Source organism: Oenanthe melanoleuca, chromosome 2, assembly GCF_029582105.1.
Source record: "Oenanthe melanoleuca isolate GR-GAL-2019-014 chromosome 2, OMel1.0, whole genome shotgun sequence".
NCBI classification, from domain to species: Eukaryota; Metazoa; Chordata; class Aves; order Passeriformes; family Muscicapidae; genus Oenanthe; species Oenanthe melanoleuca.
The window spans coordinates 128,470,718-128,496,633 of NC_079335.1; the positions used below are offsets into that span (position 1 = coordinate 128,470,718).

General features: G+C 40.4%; 1 protein-coding gene across 1 annotated transcript in view; it reads right to left on the bottom strand.

Annotated features, from left to right (window-relative positions):
* Positions 1–2,794: 2,794 nt before the first annotated feature.
* Positions 2,795–25,916, bottom strand: part of RSU1 (Ras suppressor protein 1) — a 99,284-nt gene continuing 76,162 nt past the window's right edge. Inside the window, exon 9 of the mRNA XM_056484686.1 lies at positions 2,795–3,224. Within this exon, the coding sequence (XP_056340661.1) occupies positions 3,122–3,224 (103 nt within the window). The 3' untranslated portion in view covers positions 2,795–3,121. The remainder of the gene's footprint in view (positions 3,225–25,916) is intronic.

The window sequence follows — 25,916 nt, forward strand, 5'->3', positions numbered from 1 at the left end:
AGCAAAGAGCAGCTTTTCCACAGCTGGCACAGCACAAGGGCTCACCTAGGTGCAGCTGCCAAGGACTCACTGGAAGGGGCCTCAGTTTGATGGATCCTCTGCAGAAATGACCATGGGGACCATCATGAGCTGCACTGCTCCTTAAGTGGTTCATTACAATAAGATACAGCAACTCCTTTCCTTGAGTACAATAGAGAAATAAGTGTGACCCAGTAAAATATAACATTGTTTTTAAATATTAAAGAGGGAATGACCTTAGAGAACAGATACATAAAATCATCATACTCACATTAAAACTGTTGTGTAGTTTGTTCTAAGAAGCTGGCACATTTTTAGAAACACTAAAACCTTAGCACATTACATCCCAGATAGTTTGCTTTTCTTTCCCTTGTCTTTTACTCTGTCCTGCACCTCTGAAGAGCATTCCTTTACAACCCATTTTGTTTTCTGTTTGTAAAGCTTTATGCATTTCAGGTTTTCATCATCTTCTGAAATCATTATCTTTTTCTTCATCTTTCTTTTCAAGAAACTTCTTTTCTCCCACATCTGCCACCATCTTCAGTATAGTACTTCTCCCTTTAGGATTTCTTTTATCCTTCTCATCTTTATGCCTTTCACTTACTCTTCCCCAGGCCCTTCATTCCTGCTTTTGCTTGTCAAAACTGTGTTTCTTCCTCCTTCATGAGGGAAGAAGTGGGAAGGTTGGGTGGATTTTTTTTGCCATGAGCACACAAGAATACTCCAATCAATACTTTGCAATCCTGCAGAGGAGAGCTTGCATGACTCTTTCAACACTTTCAAAATTTGCAACTGCAGTTAATGAAAGTCTGACTAATGCTTGAAAACCATAAGCTTATTTTAAAGCAGTGCTGTAGCATCCCACCAACAACATCACCACGCCTTCCCCAACAAGCTTTGAATTTTACATTAGAGACACTACTCCATGCTTTGAAACTCTTGTAGCCCTGTAGCAACTTCTTTTTTGCCTAAACCCCATGACACAGAGTGAGTGATGGACACAGTCTCAGACACCACCTGAATCTTCAGCTCTGGCTGGATTTCTGTTCAAACCAAAGGAAAGCTGTACTGCCACCCCACTCACAGAAAGCCATGTCTGTGTGTACCTAGGGTGATTTTGGAAGACTGGAGAATCCACTTCAGCTGGAAGTGAGTACATGTAGAATGTCTCTGAGTCTCAAAGTCTCTGTCAGGAGAGCAGTGGTGCAGCCCTGAGGAAGTGCCCACCTCTGGGGCTGGGGAAGCATTCAGTGCCTGGGAAGGATCCAGAGTCTCTTCACCCCTTCCTGATACATGTACCCTTGTTATTTATTTTGTTCCAAACCAAATTTGCAATAGTAGTTTAGGGATCTTCTGACATTTCATTGACATTTCTTCAGGACTTTTTGTAGCATGATTATTATTGTCAGTAGGCCCTCTCACGTGTTAATACCTACACCACATTAAATTGAGTGCATTCCAGATGGGGCACAGTTTTTGCTGTGAATTCTTAACATGCATCCAACCTAGTACCTTCATGGGCCTGTTTCAGTTGGACCTGTTCCCTAGGCAGATCACTTAAGAGGTCTGGAAAATCCTCTGCAGAGCTTGCAACAGATAGAATTGACTGTTCCTGACAAGTCTACCATTTTTACTGTTCTCCATCTGCCTACCAAGACTGCCTCATTCTTCTGAAGTACTGAAGACCACTTAAAGTGTGTCTAAAGCTTGATGCCAACTTCCTAGCTCTGCTTGCCAATTCAAAAAAATCTGTTGTAAAATATATATCAATACATTTATTCCCAGACTAAGGCAACTGTGTTACCTAAATGCTGGGGCAATCCTAAATGCGCTCGAGGCTGGTGCTGATAACAGAAACTTCAAATCAGCTTTTGCAGAAAGCATCACTTCCAGCATGAGATATTCCAAACCTTTTCTTTTCCCACTGAACACAACAGGCCTGTGTCAGCAGTCTGGGCATGCTTCCCAGCTTGCTGTCCGGATGGGATGGCAGCCGACACTCGGCAATGGGCTGCTCGGGTATGGAATTCATTAAATTGGAAATCAAGGGCAGGAAGGTCTTGACACAAGCAATCCAAGTATGAATGTCTGTTCTTGCTCCTTGAGTTCCCTCATTGGCTTTTGCTCTCCTAAGAAAAAAGCTGTTTGGGAAACAGAGTCTGTAGATTTTAGGTTTTCCTTCTTCATTGGTAGAACCTAAACTATTTGAGCTGTTAAACCATTTGCGGCTTCTGAGCTTGGTTGTGGTGCCAGCTTTGTATAGATAAATATAGAACCTATGGCATTTTCAAAAGCCATTTGGAACAGCTCTTCAATATAAGCACTTTAAACAGAGATTAAACACATTATTTGGGTTTTCTGCCTAAAGAAAAAAAAATCACTTGAAAAATTGGCAGAAGTACCAGTTTCTTCAAATGACAAAGTTTTCTTCCCTAAACTGAGTCTGGCAATTGGCAGCTCTCTACAAAGACAATTTTTTTCCTCTCTCCCCTTCCCTACTCCTTGATTTCAAAATAACCTTCAAGGCAAAAAGAGCAGTCCACAGCAACATAAGAAAAAGAAACTGATTAAAATGTTTCACTCCTTGAACAGAATGCTTGCATTTTAAGTAACTTGGATCAGATAAAATGCTACCCCATTGCTACAGAAGAAATCATCACATTACAGGAAACTGGACACATACATTCCTCAAGTAATTTCCTATTCAGAAGTCCTACTGAAGAAACTAAACAACAATACAAATAAGGGCTTTATTAAAATCACTTGGAATATCATATGAAATTTAGTATTGTATAACATAAGTGCAAACTCCCGTTTTAACAGGATGTGACACATGTGAAGAGAGGACATTAATATACATATAAATAGAAAAGCTAAAATATGTTTGACAGTGATATATTAAATGGCTACATAAATGTGACCATAGTTAGGAGCGTATGTAATTTTGTTTCCCTCTAGCAGTATCTTCTAAAGCATTACACATAGCAAATTGCATTTAATTCTAATCCCTGCTTTGTTATATGTAATAAGAGATGTGTAGAAATATTGTGGGCACAAGCAAAAGCAATGCAACAGATGTAAAACAGAGGCAGAAGCCAGGCACTTATTTGTTCTTGGCTGCCAGGGGTTTACGGCTGATCTTCTTTGACTTGTCATTGTTCTTCTTTGGAGGTTCAGGGTTCGCCTGCATGTGTCTGCCATAAAGACTGTAAGGAAAGGAGAAAAAAAAAAAAGTGATACAAACATTAAACACAGACTTTTACTCTGCAGCACATTAAACAATGCATCTAGTTACTAGAAATAAAAAAAAGCCCTTATTTTGTCTCAACACACTGAATTTTCTATTAGCTCTCAAGCTGCAGTCATTAACATTTGGTGTTTTGTGACTTTTCAGGGGAGTAACATCAGAGAAGAGCAGGTTTTTGGAGCAGTGAAGAAGCAATCAGTTTTGCCTTCAGAAACTAGCAACCTTTATTCTGCAGTTATAGGATTAAGGCTCAGAAGGCTGCAAGGATGTGTATTCAAGTAGACAATGACAAAAATTAGGTTGAACTGGAGAGATAGAGTGCCTGCTTAGAGCAAAGTGAGCATCATCCCTAACCAGAAAACCCAGGGGCTTGATAATGTGACAGAGAGCAATGGTGTCACAGCCGCCTTTGCTGCTCACACATGATTGATAGCACTGGGACAGATACCAACACATCAATGCCACATTAGTAAGTACCACTGATTAAATGTTGACAAAGTATCCTACAATTAAGATGGCTAGCATTCACTGTGAAACTAAATGGACTACATGCCTGAGAGGATCTTGCTAAATATCACACAGTAATTAATAGATAATTTATGAGTAATCCTGATTAGAATAAATTAAAAACCTACCCAAAATAAACACAGCTCAAACTTAACTTCCCTTATTGACGTAAAGTGCTTTTTGAGGATGCACTTTGTGGGGTTTGGTTGGAGTAATTTTCTTCATAGTAGCTGGTATGGGGCTGTGGTTTGGATTTGCACTGAAAACAGTGTTGATAATGCAGGGATATTTTAGCTATTGCTGAGAAGGGGCTGCACAGAGCCAAGGCCTTTTCTGCTGCTCACCCCACCAGTGAGAGGGCTGGGAAGAGATGCAGCCAGGACAATGACCCCAACTGACCCAAGGCATCTCCCAGACCACACCACATCCTGCTCATCAAAGAAAGCTGGGAGAAGAAGGAAGGGGGGATGTTTGGAGTGATGATGTTTGTCCTCCCAAGTCACCAGTACATATGATCTTGGAGGTCTTTTCCAACCTTTGTGATTCTGTGACTCTATTCTATTTACTATTCTAATTCTTTGTCAGAAGACTAAAAGCTTTATGTTGCTGTGTCTGGAAGATACTTCAACCCTGGCATTCCTGGACTGTGGAATGGGATTAGAGCTTCTTGTAGGGTGGGATGGAGAGGCAGTGCTTGCTTTCATCTTCTCAGCAGCTGAAGTTTTACATCATGCTGCTAAGCAGGCTGCTGTCAAGGTGTACTGCAGTCAAACAGCCTTGCTCAAGGAAAATACAACTGTAAACTATGACATTACTTCACCTTACTGAAATTTTATGCGTGCCATCACCTGCTGTCAACAAGGGATCAGGTGGCATTTCCTGATGAAAGCAGAGAGCCCTGACCCTCTGCAGTAACTACATGCTTCATATTAGCTACAATACACATATTTTTCTTTTCTTTCTTAAGAGATAGAGCTCCAGCAGGACAAGGCTGTATTTTATCCATGTACACAGTATGTGTATTAATCAAATATACATCCTAAATAACTCCTGTTTTGGAAGGTGTTAAGTGAATTGAGTGAGGGAGCCTATGGAAGGAGATGGTTCATAGTGTTATGAAAGGCTATCACTGTAGAGAAGCATAGAAGAGACATTCAAAGAGGCTGTCCCATCAGAAACTGACCCAGGATAGAAGTCAGGGAACAAGCAGCATCTTATTCTGAATGATATGCAATGCAGCATTTGAACCACCGTCAGCAGTAATTTCGTAACTCTCAGAAGACAGCACTAATTAGGCAAACACAAAATTAACCTTCAAGCTGGTTTCTGGCTTTTTTAAAGTCCCTAATTGGGACTTCAGGTACTGATTAACAGAGAATCCAGTGATCCACTGTATCTGAGCACAAAAATCCATTGTGGATAGGAACAGAAGTCCCCTCTCACTGTCCCATGTTCCACATCCTGCTGCCCCATAGCTCTTTTGCCTTGTTAGTGCCAAACCAAAGAGGACTGAGACAGCTGCAGTGGTTGCCAAGTGTTACATACACTCCTTTTGCTCAAGTTGGTTTAGGTGCCCCCTTTTTGCTTTGGAAACTTTACCTAAGTTTCCCTCTCAGGTGATCTATTCATTCTGTCTCTCATTTCCTCCCTTCTCAGAGCAAATGTTCAAGCATGTGGACTGTCAGACCTCAGATTAGTGAACTTTCCTGAAGAAAAAGGCTGTGGTGGGAATTCTATTGACTACACAGGTACTTTCAAAATGCAGAAAACCTGAATACTGACAATTTTGAATGAACTTCAGAGTTCTGGTAAAGTCTACTTGGGCAATGCCTTTTGACTATGAAAAGAGGTCCAGAAGCAACTGCATGCATTAACCAGTAAAAATACCAATTGACCTGTAGATATTTTTGGTATTTTTTTCATATTTGCTCCTTATTCAGTGCTATTGGTGTCCCAGCAACTACCCTTTGCCCCATGCAAATGCTACATTAGTAGTAATAGATGTACATGAGTTGAAGGCATCTACAGCACTTCCACATTCTTTTTACCTATTTTCATATCCAACCACTTCTATCATCATGAGCACCAAAGTTTCATCCAGCAAAGCAATTACTGAGTTTGAAATAAGAAAATCAAATATATCTACTTAGGTTTCCCTGGGAAAATGAGAGGTAGTTTCAACGCACATTGCTATCCCAACTGAAGATGAGAGTGCTTTACCATCTTTTATGCAGTCTGCTAGCCAAAGAGCAAGGATCAGATATATCTAGATTATACAAGCCTTCACACAAGAGAGTCTCTCTCTTCTGTCTGCACACTTATGGTGTCACAACAATATTTAAATATAACAATGGCTATGATAATGCCTCTGGGATAGAATGTGCCTTCTGTTACACTAGCAAAAAGAGAATTCAAAATTCTCAACGAACTTCTGGTACTGCAGGAAAAAGACCCCAGAATTAAAACACTAATGGTGCTTACCTGCACTGTGAAGCAATTATCTAACTTCCACAAGAACCTATAACCCTTTAGTTTTATAGATGCGAAGTTTGTGTGAAGTCTCTAATAATTTCAGTTCTTACTGGAAAGACACAGGAACAGCTGTAGCTGTACAAACTGGGTACATGCTCTTGTTCTGCATGAACACAGAGTCAGATGTGTTAGGCAGAGCACTTGCACACCCTCCTCAGCAGCAGAGGTCAGCTGAAGACATGCACACACAGACAGTTCTGCTGCTCAGCTGACGGATGTGATGTGCTAGAGGACGGCACCTTGACATAGCTGTTTGCACAACTAGACCCTCAGCCAAGGCAGATTGTCTCCACAAACACACAAAAGAATTTTGATGCAGATTGTGGCTATGGTTTCAAGGCAGATTTGTGAGATAAGTGCTGATAACACATTCATGGCAGTGCCTTCCCGGTAGGTATTTTGAAATGTCACCTGTTCATAGCACTGGCACAGCCCTGAGCAGGAAACTACACACAACTTGAGGGCCAAAACCTCTGCTGAAGGACACAATCTGGAGTGCAAACAAATATTTGAGATGCTTGTAATTTGCAGTAACAGTCAGAAGCTGGTTAATGTAAGCACAGCTCACAAACTGCAGAACCTCTGCAGACTTAGCAGCTACAGTACTGTAGGCAGACTTCTCATTACATTAAAATTAAAGGGGAGATGCAAGACTGAAAGCACAGAAAGCCCTCAGACAGACACTCTGAGAAGCTTTCTTTCCTTGTATATATTTTTAAAAGTATCTTTCATGAAAAAATTGTTTCTTTCTATGCAGATGTAAGCATAAACAAAATCTTCCTGCATTCTCCACCTGCCCCACTGGAAGTAACAAACGATAGCAGCATGGCTGCTGCAGCAGCAAACTAACAACATCAAGTCAGAAAGATGCTCATTAAACTTCATCATTCTGTCTACTTTAATGATGCTTTTACTTAATAAAAATTCCCTAAGTACTTGCAAGGATATTAGGCAAGGTCTCTGGTTATGTATCAGGGGTCTAAGCTGTCACTAGCAAGCATGCAGTTCAGCAGAGGCATTCCCAAGAGGAGAGAGTGAATACAGCTTTCTTGCAATAAATTCAGAGAGAATCAATAACCACAGCTTGCCACATTACTTAAGCATTTAGGAAAGTAGGTGATCCTTCTAAATTAAACCACAAATTGCTAAATGTTGCAATTTACAGCATAAGATCAGGCATGGAACCTCGTAGCTTGAAAACATAGTCTTGCTACCAAAATCTCTGAACTTAAAAACAGAACCACAGTTAAAATTCCTAAATTCATAAAGGTGGAAAGAGTCACTTTGAAAAACAAATTCAGCACATCTACCTCCAATTTTTCTCTCTTGTATAACAAAATGCTCACTAGCCAAGGGCTACATGCTCTCAGAGATAAGAGAGAACTCGTGTAAACTAGGGAACTAATGTGAAGTGTTTGATGCATACATTGATTTTTTTGAGCTTAAGCATTTTGAAAGAGGATTTCAAGACTGAACCATGAAAAACACACTGGTCTCACTTTATGTCTGTAACAGACCTACAGGGTGAGTATGCAGTACAAAAAGGACCACACAGTTAAATATGGTCCTCTAGAGATGGTATCTCCAGCTATGTACTGCAATCAGGGAAATAAAGGTGAAACATTCCAGCTGTGCTTGACTTTTCAAAAGCTGAAGTTCAGTCAGGCAGATATTTAGTGCTCAGACAAAGCCTCAAAGTGGGTATTCACAGTGACCTCAACAGAACAGTCCTAAGCCCCAGCTGATGAAGCAGGAGAAGGGAAAGACTGAATAATAATCAAGGTGGTATCACTAGAAACCCAAAGCTGGAAGAAGTGCTTCCATGTCTGATCCATGCTAGCTATTAGTTACACTTCACATGCACTTAGAGCAAGGTGCTTTTGCCACACCAGTTTTTTCATTGCTATTGTTGCTCTGGTGTCCTCTCTGAGTGACTGGGACTGACCCTAACCTGCTAACATGTCATCCCCTCAAACCACATATTTTCTCTCCCAGGAAAGGGACAGATACTGGGATTTAATTGGTCAGTAATGTACCAGTGAGAGAAAAGAGGATAGGTTAAAATTACTATGCAAGTATCATTTTATGTTGGTATAATGTTTTTAGTCTTTGTGATGTAACTCATATGATCTCAATGAACAGGAACACTGCATGGCTAAGTGAAACCAGTATCTGTTTACCTTACACCTGAATGGCAAACTGCAACTTTAGGAGTCTCAATAAGGAAAACCAAACACGAGTGATTCTTAATTTATTCAGCTCATTTTTTGCCCTTTGTTTTCCAGTGCTCTGAAAGCAGATGGCAGCAATGTCAGGGATGTTCATCATCTAAAGCTCTCTCAAGTTTCTTCAGAACTGCTCAGTTTTGGCCTGTCCCTGTCTGTGCTGCTCTCTCCTGCTCCACCATGGAGGCAGCACTGGCTGGATGAAGGGGCCAGGTGCTGGCAGTGCCACGCGCTGCAAGGCTCTGGGCCACTGAACCTGCAGCTCTCAATGTGCTATGAAACTGCTCCACTATTTTTAGGTCTGTTAACAGTGTGCCTTCCTCTACAGCCCACTGCCACTCTGGGATGCTTAATGCTTCAGACTGCTCCAAATCTATACATGCTAGAGCCCAGCCCCAAGACACTCCCAAGTGTATCAACCTGTGTTATTTTTCTGTTCCTTCCACCTGCCTCAATTATGCTCATAACCCAAAGTTCCTGCAGACTTTGCCTGTCACTATTCTCCCTAATTCTCTCTAAGTCCTGCATTTCACCTTTTAAAGAGACTTTCTGCATCACCAGAAATCTCTAATACCCTCAAATGCGTTTTTTTGATCTTCACCCCACAGGCACTTGTTAGGGAAACTGATTATCTCTTCCCATCTTGGATGAGCTTTTTTTTTTTTTTTTTTCTTTTTTAAATTTAGTTTAAATTTTTGGACTCCAAATTAGATAAGAAGAAGAGGATTCAGCACAGGTGGAGAGATAAGTATTTAAGCCCATGTCTCCCAGTCAGTGGAGATCTGGCTAATGAAGCCAGTGGAGTAAAAAGCTTTTTGGGTGATCAAGTACAAGTGTCTGCTGTGAGATGCTTAGCTGCACTGCTCTGTTAAAGATTTTCACCAGCTACAGAGGACAGTGGGTAGCTAGCTGACACACAGACACTCATGTTTAGCTATTTTAAAATGCTATATGGAGTCCACCCAACCACTCCCTCTACGTTCCCACTCTGCACTCTCACAAGCTGTTAGCTATCTTACATCAGAGACTCTGCTGAGTCACGCAGTCCAAAGTTGACTTACTCAGAATTCCTGCCTAAAAACAGTCCAAATCTCAACAAGCAAAAAAAAGTATTCTGCCAAAACTTTCTGGAGCTCACTGTTTCAGCATCTGTGTAGAATGTGCACCCTCCAAAATAAATCCCATGTATCTCCTAGTGACTACTTCATCATTCAGTTTCTATTTGCTGCTCTGTATACCTGAAGGAAAGAAAGACTCAACCTCTACATGTCACATTTCCCACCCTCTATCCCTACAGGTTACTGTCAGAGACAGACCCTGACCAGAGGGACCTCTGGCCTCAGCTCAGAGGTCCCAGACCTGCTGTGTCAGTGAGGGGAGATTTGAGCTGAGATAACCACGATTTACAAACACTTGCTCCACTACTGGGTAGGCAATAGATAATTTTAATTCTGCTATACACATTTGCTCTTAAAATGGTTAATTTAATTCTTACTTCTTTGAACTCACCATCTTGCATGTTACTGGGAACTAATGTGTTTTTTTTTTCATAAAGGAATTCCAAATAGGTGTTAGGCATTTCTTTAATTAATACACAGTAATAAAAGAAACCCTTCTCCTTATATTCTCTGAGGCTAGCAGTCTTTTGAAGCAAGTACTTGAAATGTGAGGCTTGTTAGGGAAGCACAGCTGGAAACTCATAGAAGCCTAGCAAAAAAAAAAAAAGTTATTTTAAAAGGAAAATGTAGAGCCCAAGATTTGCAAAGCTGGCTAATGACTTTGCATACCCAACCTGAAAGACCTTATAAGAAGCATGGCTTTTGGCAGACATAATTTTGAAAGCACAAGGAACACTAACATCTAGTTTCTGAAAGACGTATCTTGATACCCAGGGACCCCAGCATTGAAAATCTTCAGCCATGCTACAAATCCAGAGACACACACACAAGGGGAGCCTCCACGGAATTGTGATAAAGATGGAAAGCACAGGGCATGCTTATTCTTATTTCTTTCAAAACAGAGACAAACAGGAATTAAGATTTCATCTAGAGAATCTATTATGCTGATAAAACAACCCCCAGCTAGGCCAGTGTAATGAAACAGCACCCTGAAAGCACGAGGGAGAGAACAATTAAGTTTCTGCATGTGGATAGCTCTATCAGAGTACTTCAATTATGAAGAATTTCTCACCTGGGACTCTGATCTTCAAGCACCTTCAGGAGGCCTGATCTCCTTTCTCATGTTCCATTTTGAATGGAGCAATGAGTTGTTCAGATTACATGTGCACACCAATCCCTGAATCCACCCCAGGCAGGAAAAAACTGCATAGGCCAGGAACTGAAGTCCTTAAGGGTAAGAACTCCCACAGATTGCAGTGGAATATTCTCTTACTTGTTTTCACAGATGAAATAGTGCTTTCCTACTGAGGACCAGAAAAAACAATTTAGTGCCAGATACAGGCATCAGTTTAAACTCTAAGGGCTGAGGTATCTACTGGAACAAATGGCATCCTACAACTAATTCATCAAAAGCAATCAGGAGCCATAGAAATTGCATGGGCATGCTCAGCCTCTTTGGCAGATGCCAGCATAGGTAGCTGCAGATAAAAATGCACCGCTAAGAAGGAAAAAGACAACTCAAGTGAGAAAGAAGTGTGTTCTGTTTACTGAAGTGATCTGTATTATCACAACCTTTATCTTCATGTATTTGTAATTTGTGAGCATGCAATAGATAAATCAACAGTTGTTCCATTTCCCCAAACCATGTTGTTGGGACAACATTCAAGGCCACCTGCCTGATCTCAAACTAACCCTGGACATGGAGCAAACACAGTACAGAAAACATACTGGCATGCAGCACAGACATCCTCCTGGAGACAGCTGAGCACAGTATTCTTCATTCTTATGATACTTTAATGTTGTTATCTGCATGGAGTCCTTTGGGCTTCAGTAAAACAATGCTCACTTTCCTTTTTGAATACTACACTGCTGCTCAGATAAATGCCCTTACATAATCTTTATTATTGATTTATTATATATATGCATTTTGCTGTGTACCTAATTAACATTTGAAAAAAGAAAAACAGGGCAAAAATAGCTAAGTGCAAGCTAAGGAACTTTCTCCAAGTTATTATATGTCTGGCAGGTATGTATTTTTTTTCCAGTAACTAGACAAAGTGTACCAATAAAATGTACAGAAGAGACTCTGGGGAAATACTGATAGAGAGAGCCCCTTTTTCATTTTATTTTTTTAAAGCAAAATTGAAGTGTCTGGATTACTCTGAGCCTGCTCTGCTGCACACTGAGGATGACCAGTTTCACTGGCAGCAGCATGGAGAACATTCAGGAGACTGCAATTCCCCACACACAGGGTTTAATCAGCTGCCCTGCTCTGCTGCTGGCTCACACCTCTCCCAGGGTGTCTGCCTCTGCCATTCCACCTGGCTGCAGGTCCAGCTCTCCAACAGCTCCTTAAAATAAACATAAGGAGTGAACAGTGACAAGGGACACAGTGACAAAGGGGAGAACTCAACCAAACTAACCCCTCTGAATCACCACCTCTGAGACCCTCAAAGGGAAAGGAAGAAGTCCCAGTCCTGTCACACAATCCCTTTGTGACCCAACACAAAAAAACTCTGGAAGGCTGTGTGAGCTCTGTGGACCACTGTGTAAAGAGGGCACAGGATTTACTGTGGGATGCTTTGAATTTTGGGACTGAACAAGAGTATTTAAGGATTATACAGGACTTTCAAGTTCTTATGAAGACAGACTAACAGAGTGAAAGTGAGTGACCAAGGATGACAGCAGAGTGCAGGGAAACAGCGAGAGAGCATGGGGCAGGGAATAAATGAGGTCAACAGTATGCAAGCAGGAGGAGGTTAGAACACTTGACTGGCAGAACTCTGTGCCAAACCACCTTGACTTTGTCCTGCCTAAACCCTGTTTCTAGCTGTTTTCTGTGTGAATGTGCCCTCTGTTCTGGCAACATGCATACAGGTCCCATCAGCAAAGTTCAAGACAGATCAGCTGGTCAACAACACGGACTGAGTCCCACATACTGGAGTGACCAAGGGACTCTAGGATCAGCCCCCAGAAAGACTGAAGGGATGTAGGCTGGTGAGACCAGCTCTGGGGGCCTGACATTTGAAACATCACTGAGAAGGGAGGTATCAGAGGGGTCCCTGACACAGAGATTTCCCTGAGCATTGCAGGGAAAGGTACTGAGGAATGCAGTCTGGCTGTTGTTTGTCTTCTCAGTGTTTATGTGTCCATCTGTCATCCCACCATGCTAATCTGCCCATGGCTGGCCATGTGTATATATGTGTTCTGAGACTGTGGTTAGACTTGCTACTTGACAGGACAAGAGAACAGGGATATGGAGCAGTTTTTCACTGCCATCAGCGAAGGAATTTACTTGGTTCCTCTGGGACACTGGATTTAGCTGCACAAAAGGACTACCAGGAAGAAGGTGAAGAATAGAGGATAGCTGCCACTTTATGGCAGCACTGCAATGAAAATGTCCCTTCTTGACACGAAGGACCACTTCTGAAGTGCTACACATCTCAGACATTCCAATTCCACTTGGCCATATGAGTTGACTTTGTTTAACTCATGATGGGTGCACTTTGCAGAAAAGCTGCTCTTGGACAGAGTTTTGAAACATGCTTTAATAGGTCAATGCAGGTCTTTCCAGCTCCCATAAGCAGCCCTTTCAACTACTCCCTGGCCAACATGGGCACAAACATGCCAATTATGTCACTCTTACAGACACCTGATAAGTTGTGCTCTGACAAATCAACATACATGCAAAGGAAAAAGGTGATTCAAAGTCAATTTCAAAATAATTGCCATCATATATGTTAAAATGCTGAAATATTGAAAGGCAAAGACCGAGCAGTTCCATATGGAAACAAACATATCAGTACAATGGTTTTCCAGCTGTATAACTTTATTGTGGAAGAACAAAGATGGTCACTCAGAAATCACACAGTAAAATGATATAGAGTATTCACCTAATTTTCCAGCCAGTTTTGAACAAAGCATCACAACCTTAATATTTGGCAAACAATCACTGGGTTTTAAGCAAATCTTTGGTGATTTTCCATGGCTTTTACTGTGCCAACAAAGCTGTTCCAGAATCTTTTCAGAAGGGACCTATGCTATGTGGCAGCCAATAATCTTTATGGCAACACTGCAATGAAAATGTCGCTTACTTTAATGAGCAGAGATCATAAGTTAAGCCCCCAGCTACCTTTCCATTATTTTTCATTAGAGTTTTTCTGGCTTTGCTATGCTTCAAAGTACTCAGGGAATTACCCCAAATTAGGCTCACTAGTCAGCTCTTCATTACTCAGACCACACTGAAACTGAGCAATCAGCAAACTGAACCAGCTCCTGAGTAACACAAGACAGTAACATTTGCTTGAGTGTTTACCATTTCTTTTTTAGTTTGTCCTCTTTCTTAAAGCTCTGTTCTGTAAAACAAACTTGCCCACAGTTGGAGGCGGTTCTAAAACAACAGGAAAATCATATAGTATTTTTTCATGCCATTAACACCTTGAGCAAAGGGTTGGGTTTCCCTTCATCTACCAGAAACAAACTGTGATATAGTCATGTTTTCTTGACAGCAGTGCTTTTCCTAGATTTGTGTTCCATAGTGCTAGATGAAGTGGGTGAGATAAGAAGTCTCACTTACAATGTGAATCCTCACCCTTTGAAGAATCCCTAAACTATGGCAGATTTTAACACTGGCTTCCTTCCCTCTTGCAAAGCAAGAAGTTGACCAGCCTGCTGGAAAAGAGCAGTAACACTGACATCAGTTAAGTTCTGATGTCATCCAATCTGCATGACTTCCCAAGTTACTTTCACTGTATTTCAGGGCCCACAGTGTGAAAAAAATAAAGCCTTTTGAAAGGCTTTCTTCTCCCTCAGTGTCTGTCAAGATGAAATGGCAATACAGTGTCAGCCTGATTTTGATTTCAACAAAATCAATACAAGTTTTGCTCCCGATTTCATTGGGTTCAAGGTTTGGCCTTTAAGGTCAATTATCCATGCAAGCTAAAAGGCAAACTGCAGCTGCAGTGTGGCTCACAAACCCCAAACTATGTATAACAACCTATGGACAACATCTAGGCAGGCTATGAACAGTGGAGTGAAAATTATGCTTCCTCATCAAGTGCTAGTAATAGCTAAGGCCAGTGAGTCACTCCATGACTTCTTAATGCATGCACTGACCAAAATAGTTTCTCTTGCAAGGAAGGTGGGATTATGCATACTGATCTGGTTTTGCTCAACATCCTTTTGATGTAGGTAGGCAGCACTCATCCTAAATCGTTGGTACTTACGAATGCTCATGAGTTAAAGGAACATATATGGAACTTTACTGAACAGTAAAGGACAAGAACTGGTTTACTCATCAGATATTTGCAAAAGGCACCCACGGGAACTTCAAGCGTGATGTAAAATAAACCAGTGATTCCACCTTCTTCTGGGCAAGAGGAAAAGGAACATGCAGTTGAAAACACTTGCACTGAATCAGTCTAAGTGCCACAGCAACAACAAAAGCAGAAAGAGTGCAACAACAGGGAGCCAAACACAATGCTGGCAGTCTTGGTGGAAAGTTGCAGATCACCTACTTTCCATCTTTTTTGAAACATGCTGGAGAACACATTGTAGGGAGGGCAAACCTAGTCCTTGGTTCTTTCCAGTTTCTCAACCAACAGACCAATATATGTTTTCCAAATCCCAGCCTATGCACACAAGGTAGCAAACAGGTACCCCCCTTACTTGTGAAAGAAAAGATATTAGATCAGATATTATGACAAATTTCTTTACTAGAACGGTGGTCAAGCATTGGAACAGACTGGCCAGGGAAGCGGTGCAATCACCACCTCTGGAAGTATTCAAAATGTGTAGATGTGGTGCTCAGAGGCATGGTTTAGTGGTAAATTAGCACAGTTGCGCTCATGCTTGGCTCAGTGATCCCAAAGGTCTTTTCCAACCTTTGTGATGCTGTGATTCTAATCCCAGCATTCCCCAAGCTTGTGATATGGAGCAGATTTATGAGAAATGCAGGAGTGGGAAAAGCAAAGTGACAAAAGATTTGTCAACAGCCCTCTGTCACTGAGAATGCACTTCATTAACCTGTCAATTGCAGTGTCTAGGAGACACAATTATTGACAACTTACTGCCAATTGATCCAATGTCTATATAAAGCTCTTCTTATGCAACAAGTTAGCTGACTCAGATGATGATGAGATCTATAGAGAATTAATATCTATACTAAGCCCCAAACTGCTCTAATTTTCAAACAAAATACAACCAGAAGTGATAAAATCCCACTAACATCTCAGCAGCTAGACCATATTCACTGCTTACAGCACATCTTGGAATGAGATTCACTTTGACACACTCCATAGCTGAGTATGGTATGGGTATGAAATAAAAGTCCTTATGCAAACACTGTTTTTTAGTTCTATGGCCATATGCACTTGTGGGATTACTTTTGAAATACAGGGACTCTGCATTTTTCACTCTCTCAATTTAGCATGGAGCTCCCAGAGATGTTCAGGGCTGTATGGCAACCAAGCGCTCTGTGCAGCTGCACGCCTCAGCCTCTCGCCAGGACTGGGTAATGCTGTGAATGGCTAATTGATCCTGCAGTGGCTTTAACAACTGGCAGTCACTTCACACCACTGGCAGCAATCCTGCAGGGCACACTATCCCACCCTTTGCCTGCTTTGCTTTGTACTACCTGTTTTATCACATCATGATAAGGCAGAGTCAAAGACAGCAGGCATAACCTATTCTGGCATCTCCATCTGGCTTTATATATCAGACTTGTGCTCCTCTGGTGGATTAGTTTCAGATTCCTGTTGGCAGATCAAAGGCAGCAATAATAACCACAAATCAATCCCTCTTTAAGGCCTAAAACATCTTCTCCTCATAGCATGCCTCATTTCTTCACCACTCCAGAGCTGTTATAAATATCAACTTTGCTTAGGCACAACAGTTGTATGCAGATACTCAGGCCCTGGAGAATCTGGCACTGTGTTCTCACCTGCTTTTTTCTGGTCTGTTATGACAATCAAAACGAGCAGCATCAGTAGAGAGGTGTAATGTAGATTAAACATTTGAGTCCCTAAAAGTCAAAAAGCTGCTTGGTGCTGAAGTGAGAGCATATGCAGAAGATGGCTTGCTTCCCCTAGTCTCATCAGGTAATGTATTTTCCAGCACCCTTCAGAGCTATATTTCCACTGAACACCCAGCTACCTTCAGCTCACTGCTCAGTGATCTAAGGTGACCAACAGATGCTTTTGGATATAGAAAAGATGCATCTTCAGTTAAAAAGCTGCACAGTGAACCGGTTGCTTTCTAATGATGTTTCCAGACAGGTTCCTCCTTGATTGGCACATGCTCTAGAAAACAGGACTCAGAAAAAGGATTAATGAGGTTCAAGATCCACACTCTTACTCCCATAGAGAGGAAACATTTTAATGTTTGCATTCTTGAGATTGCTCTTAATTTCCTGATGCTCACCTCCCAGGATTTATCTACAGGCAGTGGAATTTAAAAAAATACTCAAAGACTAGGTAGCAGCTTTCTGCTTTGCTATGTCTTACTACCAAAATGAGACACTCACTAGAGGAGAAGTAGCTTTTGTTTGCTTCCTTTCTGTAACATCTTCACAGGGACAAAGCTGCATTTACCATGATGTAGCTAGGGAGTTCCCTGGATCTCAAATCATCCAGAGATGCTGTGCCCAAAAAAATAATAAATCTATGCCTTGGATTTTACATGAAAGCTGCACTTGTGCTGTAAAACATACACCTGCATAAGCAGTGAAGACACAAACTCTCCCTCTTACTCTTCTTTAAATCTTTCGATCTTGTAACTTACAGTTTGAACTATATCTCTGAAGAGATTCCAACACTGGCTAGACCAGCAGTAGTTCAATATTCCTACATTCTACTTAAAATGAAACCTGGATATAAATAGCAAAATTGAGAGCTGCTTTCTCCTGAATTTCTTAAGAAAAAATTAATCAAAGATAAACATACACAAATCATCTGGTGACAACACTGCATTTGTACAGCTTGCAACGGCCAGAAAGAACCAGTATTTCAGGATTACTACATAAGGGCTTGAAAAATATTTTCTCCTAAAATTCAATACTAATGTAAAGTACTTTGATCCTGATTTTTTTCCACTCAATCGACTGTTTACTCCTTATAATTTTTTACTATACCCATATAACTAGAACACTGCCTCGACACATGGAAAACGTGGATGGTACATATTGCTCATAGCTGCACATAATTTCAAGAACTGCAACTACTATTTCTAGATAATTTTTAAACTATGACAAAGATGCATGCTATTGAAGAAAAATGGTGAGCCTATAAAAAGCTCTATGTGTTTGAGTCAATCAAGTAAAGAGAATATAATTTTCTTCTCACAGTATGATTCTTCTATGTGTTAGTGGAAGCAGAAAGTCAGAAAGATTAACCGAAGACCAAGAAAAAAGGACCATCCTCTTCTTTCTCCCACTACTGAGCTTAGAAAAATGTCCACAAAAGTAAAAAAATGACACTGGCAGCTTCTAGGACAGTTTAATAAACCTTGGGGAAGGCCTTAGTGTTGAATTTGCCTTCCCAGTAGAACCTAAAGCACTGCTACTAAAGCAATACAATAAAGTTTATGAACTTGTCTTTACTGCTGCATAATTTATCTTTGAGAAATGATACCATGGTGAACAACTGCTCCCTATGAATCTCTTTGGGCTTCAATGGACCGCAGGCTTTATCACAGCAAGTAAACTGGATCAAGACTGAACTCCAAACTGAAATATATATAACATATTTTTGGATTAATGAAAAATGCTTAATTCAAAAGTTAAATACTAGTACACTCAAGTAGTTTATGTTTCACATCAATTTCTGAACTAAAAGTATTTTTGACATATTTTGCACTGAAACTTAAAAGAAACAAATTCCAGAACCACTCATATTTCTTTCTGTTCAAGAAAATTTCCATCTTCTGTTTTATTAGTTTTCTAACAAAAAGCAAATATATCATTCAATAAAAAAAACCAAACAAAAAACCCCAACCAAAGCAGAACAAAATCACAAATACAAAACCACACTGCAAATTCAAAATAAGCATAACTAAATCTCAGTAACCAAAGACAAAGGTATACAACCTTCACTTCTTTTCCTAGTCTAATGCTCATGGCACAGTTTACTCAGACCACTTTCAGCACTGTAGTCACCCTGCTCTAGAAAATATTTCTGTTTTGGGGTGTGTGCTTTCTCTCAAGTTAGCAAGTTAATGTATATGTAGCTCTTTGATTACCAGACTTAACATGATGAAGGCATGGGAAACCCCACGCAGACGAAAAAAGGAAAAGGGAAGAAAACAGATCAATCCATTTTTTAACTCAAAACTCCCCTCTCAAGTGAGATAGTGGGAATCAGAAGGTGCAACTGCACAGTGGGATGTGCATATATCCTGTAACATATGTATGCATATAGGCTGTGGAGAAAACTTCATTGTCACTCAAAGCCCACAAGCCCATGCAATGCTGACATAAAGAGTGGTGAGGAATAAGAACAATGGGACAGAGACACACAGAATAATGGGCAGCCTGATTTCTTGCCAAAGACTTATAAGACCAGTCTGTAGAACAGCTTTTTGAGGAAACTCATTTAGCCCAGTAAAAAACCTGTGCTTAAGGACTGCTGGCCTATTTGTACAGTAGGGTGATTTTCATTCCTGGATATTATAATGATTGGACAAGTGGCATTTCTCCATACAAGAAGGTGTATATTACAAGATAATTTCAGGATGCTAGGTTATTTGATAAATTCCAGCATTTAATGGAATGTTCTAAGCAATAGAAAATGTTATAATAATTTTGATGAAAGCAAGAAAATGAGAAGGAAAAAGATATATTTACACATGGGATTTGTGACCTCTTGCAGTGGTTAGCACATGCAGCTGTTTCAGCCATCTAGGTCTGCAGGTAATGGCCTGTAGACCAAAGAACCACAGAATGGCTGCCACCTTCTTTGGCAGAGTTAATGAGTCTGGCAAAGAAGAACATCCATTTCCTCCTTCTCCTTAAAGGACTTGCAGTACAGTTTAGGAATGATGACATCTAGAAAAAAATTGCCTCAGGGAGAGGAAGAAAGACCAATCTAGGGGAAAAATGGAAGAGAGGAAGAAAGGGCTATGAGTTCAAAAGAGGGATAAGACACACAAAGCTTCATGTATGGAAAAGCAACTGGCCCCAGCAAAAGAAGATAAAGTTGGTATATTGCAGGAAACATGCAGGCAAATCTCATTTCAGTGAAGAAAGGGAGCATGGAAGGAATGAAGGAACAGATGAGCAAGCAGACCATGTGAATTCATGAAGCCCTTATGGTACAGGGGGCTCTTGACTGATGGAAGTAGCATACCTCCCAGATGCTGTTCTCCTTGTTCTATGATTTTCAGTACCATTACTTCAAGAATAAGCACAGTCAGCACAAGCACTAGAGCAGATCATTCCCTATTTAAACATACATGGTGCTTGGCACTTCTTCACATCCATCTCTCAGTCACATTAGCTCCATTAATGAAAAAATAAATGTTGCAAAAGGGAAGTATTAACATAGCCAATGCCAAGGACATTAATTTTAAAAATGCTATTTACTTTGTATCAGAGCAGTCATATATCTTGATCTTGAACAGTTCTTAGTCTTGTCCAGATTCTGATTCCATGCTGTAGAGACAAACTCTGTCCTGACTCTCCTTCTTGCACATGATTAATTTACTTGACATCTTTAGTACTGTACCCACTTAATGGGCTTCATACATTTAGTAATTCGTATTAAAGCAAGAATGAGTTTTTTAGTGGAAATCCTAGATAGTGACTTACTGTAAAGTAGTATAGTCACAATACAGCCAAAATTATCTGCTTGGAGAGAGAAGACACTCGGCTCCATACACAACAGTTGGCCCAAACAGCTCTGGGAGAAATGTGCAGCTCTGTGAAGAGTGGGTGGGTTCCCAGTCTTGAGGGATAAGTGCTAGGTCCAGCCAGCTGCCTACGAGTACACTCAACATCTGTCTTTGAAGATCCAAGAGTTCAGATGCAGGACCCTAGTGAAGACAGCTGTGCAGGCAGCACACCTTCCTAAATCTGTTCCACTAACACAAACCAACCACAATCTCCACATATTCTCCGAATCAACAGAGAAAACTATAGAGAGCACAAAATGACTGCCAAAGCACAAGGAAAAACCTATGCAGCCTCTGGGATGTGTGGGTGGTGATCTCAAGACACTAAGGATTTGGCAATTCTCTCCACAGCAGTCACTGTTAGAAGTAATCCAAATATCTTCAGGAATGGGATAGGAACCAGAAGCAATTACTCTGTCAGGAAACGTGCCTACAGATAACTTTGAAATAACCTGCATATGTGAACACGAGTTGAGTTTATTTCCACCACGCCTTCACGTGCCCAAGACGTGACTTCAGTCGTTCTTAGCAGACGCCAGGTGACCTCGATGCTCTCCTGCTCTGATACCATGTTAGTGCCTGTCTCCCCAGCAGGGCTCTTTGGCAGACATCACATGCTAAGTTAGCATTACTAAAGCCCCAGCTGATATTCTCTTCAAAACTCCTCTGTTCCCCCCTTTCTTAGTCTCTATGGCAACGCCCAGCATCCTGCAAACTGCACGAGCCAGCTCGGGGCTCACTCTGCACTCATTCATCTCCGATGTTTGAAGAATCTCCTCTTTTCCCTGTACAATGTTTCTAAAAACAGAGTTTTGCTCCCTGCTGATGTCCCCACATCTCTGACACAGTTCCAGTGCTCTGTGTCACAAATCATCACAGTTGCCCCAAATGAGGTCCCACTCCAGACTAGGTAAAAGAGCCAAAATCAAACCCAAACATGCTGTCTATCACTGGAGGCAGAGTGTGGACCTTCTCTTGAAAACCCTGGTTCTTGGGAGAGGTTTGCCTTTTTAAAGTTATCCCTGCTAAGTAAAGGCATTGAAGATCACCTGTAGATAGCCAAAATAAAAACACGGATACAAGGACAAAAGAGCAGGACTTCACTTTGACCTACATTTTTTCAAGGATACATCTTCCTTATCTGCTATTTTGTTTAAATGGGCTGTGATTATATATTATTATTCCTCACTTTACACTCATTCTGTCCCTATGTTAATCCTGGCCTGGGAGAATCAAGGTTTCATTTCACTTGATTCTGTTCTTATTCTTTTACTGTACTCTTAAGATATTATTTCAGTACTGGCAACTCAGAGCCTTTTTGAACATTTTTTTTCTAATTTGGAAATTATTTTTAGGAAGAGGGGGATGTATCTGTGATGTACTTTTTATTCCTGCCAGAACAATGAAGAACAGGCCAGGAGTTCACAGCTTTAGACAGAATAATCAACACAGAAAATAAAAACATTTTGAAGAAAGAATGAATGAAAGAAACTTCCTTGAAGGAATTATATTATTTTTCCAAAAATTAATTTAATGGTACTTCTATTTATGTGTATGGGGGAAAAACACTACAAATGCTACAATGGGAGAACTGCAACTTCTCCCAGTACATGGAAGAGAACATTTTCTTTCAGAAAGAAAAAGTAATTTTTGTTGAGACAGTATATAATTTTCCACACACAAATGTGTTCATCCAAATCCAACCTACATGTCTCCGTACCTTATGCTCAAATTTTCCCTCACTGCATTCAATACATTAAGTGCTACCTAACTCCCACCTCCCGAATTCAGCAAAAAAACCTTTTTTTTTCCCTTTTTAAAAAAAGTCCCTTTGAAATAGAATGTGTTCTTGTTATGGTCTACAACTTAAAGGCTGAAAACAGCCATTAGTTAACAACCTACCTATTATCCTGTAAAGTGTTAACAAGTGCACAACCCTGCTGTAAAGAAATTGCCCAAAGAAAAGGGCAGGGCTCACTCCCTGGTCCACTCTGATCTGGAGAGAAAAAACATACCAGGGTTTTATCACTCAAAAAGCTTTGCTCTTTTATCCTCCTGCTCTACCTCACCTTTGTTAGCCAGCACATAAAAGGGTGGGCTCCAGCATAGCCCAGGGTTTGCATCCCTGCACACAGTCATAAATCAGTGCCTAAATCCTGGGAGCTCTTCTGGAGCCACCTCACCACCCTAGGGACAGGAAGATGCTTGAGCTTATGCACCACCACTGTATTTACACTGAAGGCTGCACACTCTCATACACTTGAGCTATCAAGTCAGAGTGTTTGCTAGTCATTGGATTAAAACAGGGGAGGGGATGTACTGAAACCTACACTTTTCTAGATGCAAGAGGAAGAGATGATTTAAAATGGCTCAGAATAATTTCAAAGCCTCTTAGTTCAAACTATGATACTAAAATAATATGATTTAAGTAATTCAAAGCAGTCCCTGAGTTTAGCAATTTAGTGGTATTAAAGGAAATGCAGTTGACCCAAAGTAAACATGGTGAACCAAAAGCACAAAAAGAAAAACAAGAGTCCTAAGAAGTGGACAAGCAAGAAAATACAAGTTGGTTGTGCTTTTGACATTTGTCCACCATACTCCCCTCCCAACTGCTGACTGGTGATGGGAGAAGAAAGCAGAAAATATTGTCTTATCCTTTGATTGTTTGTGTCCTTGATTTCTGTTTTTACTAACTGCTCAATGTTTCTGCTATTTCACTTCCTACTACCGCTTCTCTTTGCCCAATCAGCTGATCCTTCTCATACATCTTCCCTGTTCAGGATTTGGCTCTTCCCATTCTTTTCTGCTTCCAGCTTATCAGCCTGCATCTTTCTACTGGTCTTTTTCCTCTTTTCCTCTCCTTCCACTTTTATGCTTTCTTCTTTCCTTTCCTTGCTCCTCATCCTTTTATCACTTCTTTTTTTGTACAGGATACTCATCTTTCCATCTCTGCTCCCTTTTTGCCTCTCTGGTAGTTGGATCTGAAGAGGAGTAACTCTGTTTTCAGACACTTAAGTAGGAAAATGGAGGTCCTTTCTTAATATTTTTCACAACAGATGGGCACACACTGCACAGAGCTAAAATGTGTTTTAAGGTATTTTGCTGAATACCATATAAACATTCAAAAATATTTAAAAAGGATTTCCTATGAAACATTTCTTATAAATCTTTATGGGAATTGCAATGAGTTCCATTTTTTCCCTTAAAAAGCAGGCATGAAATAAAAGTTATTACTGACATCTGTCATATTTTAAATTCCTTTATAAAATTTAGTAGTGGCAGCATAAAACAGATGTAGCATAAAACACCGTAAAGTAATCTCCCTAACAGAGCATCCTTTTAGAAAAGCAACTTCATCATTGACAGTCATTTAGTAACACAGGAGGCAGCTTCCCAGGAGATATTTGCTGCTGTTATATTAGAGGCAATTAAACTATAAGGTGATTTATTTCTTTGCAGCCATGTAATTGAACTTTCCAAAGCCATTAATGATACCTTATGAAAGTATCACCAGATGTGGAACATGATTATCCCAAGCAAAACTGTGTTTACAACACATAGGGCCACAAAAATTCTACAAAATGCCATTTATTGGGAAAACATTAATATATTAACCCACAAAGGACAGTGCACTGAGGGTAGAAATGCTGTCACTAAATGTACATCTCTTCACCCTTCCCCCAGCTCTCTCTTTGCTATGATTGACAGTGATTTTCAGAGAGTGGGCATTATCTCCAGGCAAGAAAATATAGGTACATAAAAGATAGTTTTGTATTAGTTCTACTGCAGCACTACTGATTACTAAAGGAAGCTCCAGACAACAAAATATATATATTAAAAGCAATGTGTATTTAAGAGTAAAAATACCCCATGTGTAAAAATAGGAATATCAATGCCTCACATATTTTCCCACCATATTAACTAATCTAGCAAAAAAATCCTTGATATGTCATTTGCTGATTGATGAGCATAGAGAACTGAGGCCTGAACACAGAATTTTATTGCGGAAGACATTTTCATCTGCAGCCAAATCACCAGGGAAACACTTTGTCAAACAACTTCACTCTGCAGGGAGACTTTGTAACAATATTGGCAACTTTAGAATTTGTTCTGGTTTTTCCAAGAGCACCTACCTTTCCATGTTGAGAAATATTTACAGCAGCACTGCAATTCATGCAGATGACCAGCTTAAAACTTGGGAACAAGTGTTTCACATTTCATTGCAACAATATGTAAAAAGTAGATACTCACAAGCTCTAGTTTTAAAACAATATTTATCTCTTTATCTAAATGACCCAATATATTTTTTGGAAGACATTCATACCAAATCTATATACTTTCATACTAACTGACACTATATCAAGCATATGCAGGGCTACAAATTGATACTTGTTTTGAAGTGCTCAAGTACCTCTTTTACTTCTTTTTACCTTTCAAGTACCTGTTTTACCTTTTTACCTCTCAAGTACCTCCCCCCTTTTTTAAAAAAACTGAGGGTGGACTGAGTCTAACACAAGGCTGCATTTCATCAGGTTAGGTAATATGCTAGGATTCCAGTAGAACACCATGGGTTAATATATTCACACTCCTGCTGCTCCTGAGAAAGGAATCTGAGTCCTGTTGATTGGCTTGAGCTTCTAATTATTGTCTGTGTTGAACTAAATTCCCAGGTTTCACAATTTTTTACTGAGATGGAACGAAGGGTGACCTACTGTGAAATTTTCTCAGCTGAGAACAGTCATTTGGTGCTCTCAATGGCTCAGCTGTGCTGTCCACAGTGGGCTAAACCTGACAAATCCAAAAGTAGTCTCAGTCAGGACTTATGTACAAAATTGTGTGCATAACTCCTTTGTTCATGGATAAGCATAAAACTCCAAGTAAGTGGCTAAGCAAGAGGGCTAAGACTACCTGGCATGTGATGGAGTGGGGGAAGTGAGGAGTGCCACTGCTGTCAAGGCATACTTCCATCCCAGCAGATGGGCAGCAAGGAACTTCCAGCTTCAATTCAAGCTATTGGTAAAACTCCAGTCCCTTGCACTAAACAGGTTTAATTTCCCCTTTGGAATCTATGTTAAACCCTCTAAGCCTAACTGAAATTTCTGTACCTAAAAATGAGGAGTTAAGCTGAATAATTAAAATTTTTATCAGAGAAGTTTCCTTAGGTACATCAGTGCCACTTCACCCAAGCAATTTGCCAATAGTGTTGTTCCACCAACTAATTTAAAGTATGTGGGATCAAGTGTTTGGTTCTAGCTGCCAGTCAGCTGAAAAAATAAAAAAAAAAATATTTTTATCCAGCACTGAGCTTCCATTTCCAGCACTCCTATCACCACAGGATCCACCCAAACCTCCACTGCTTCCCATCCTCCTTACACTGGCCTTTGG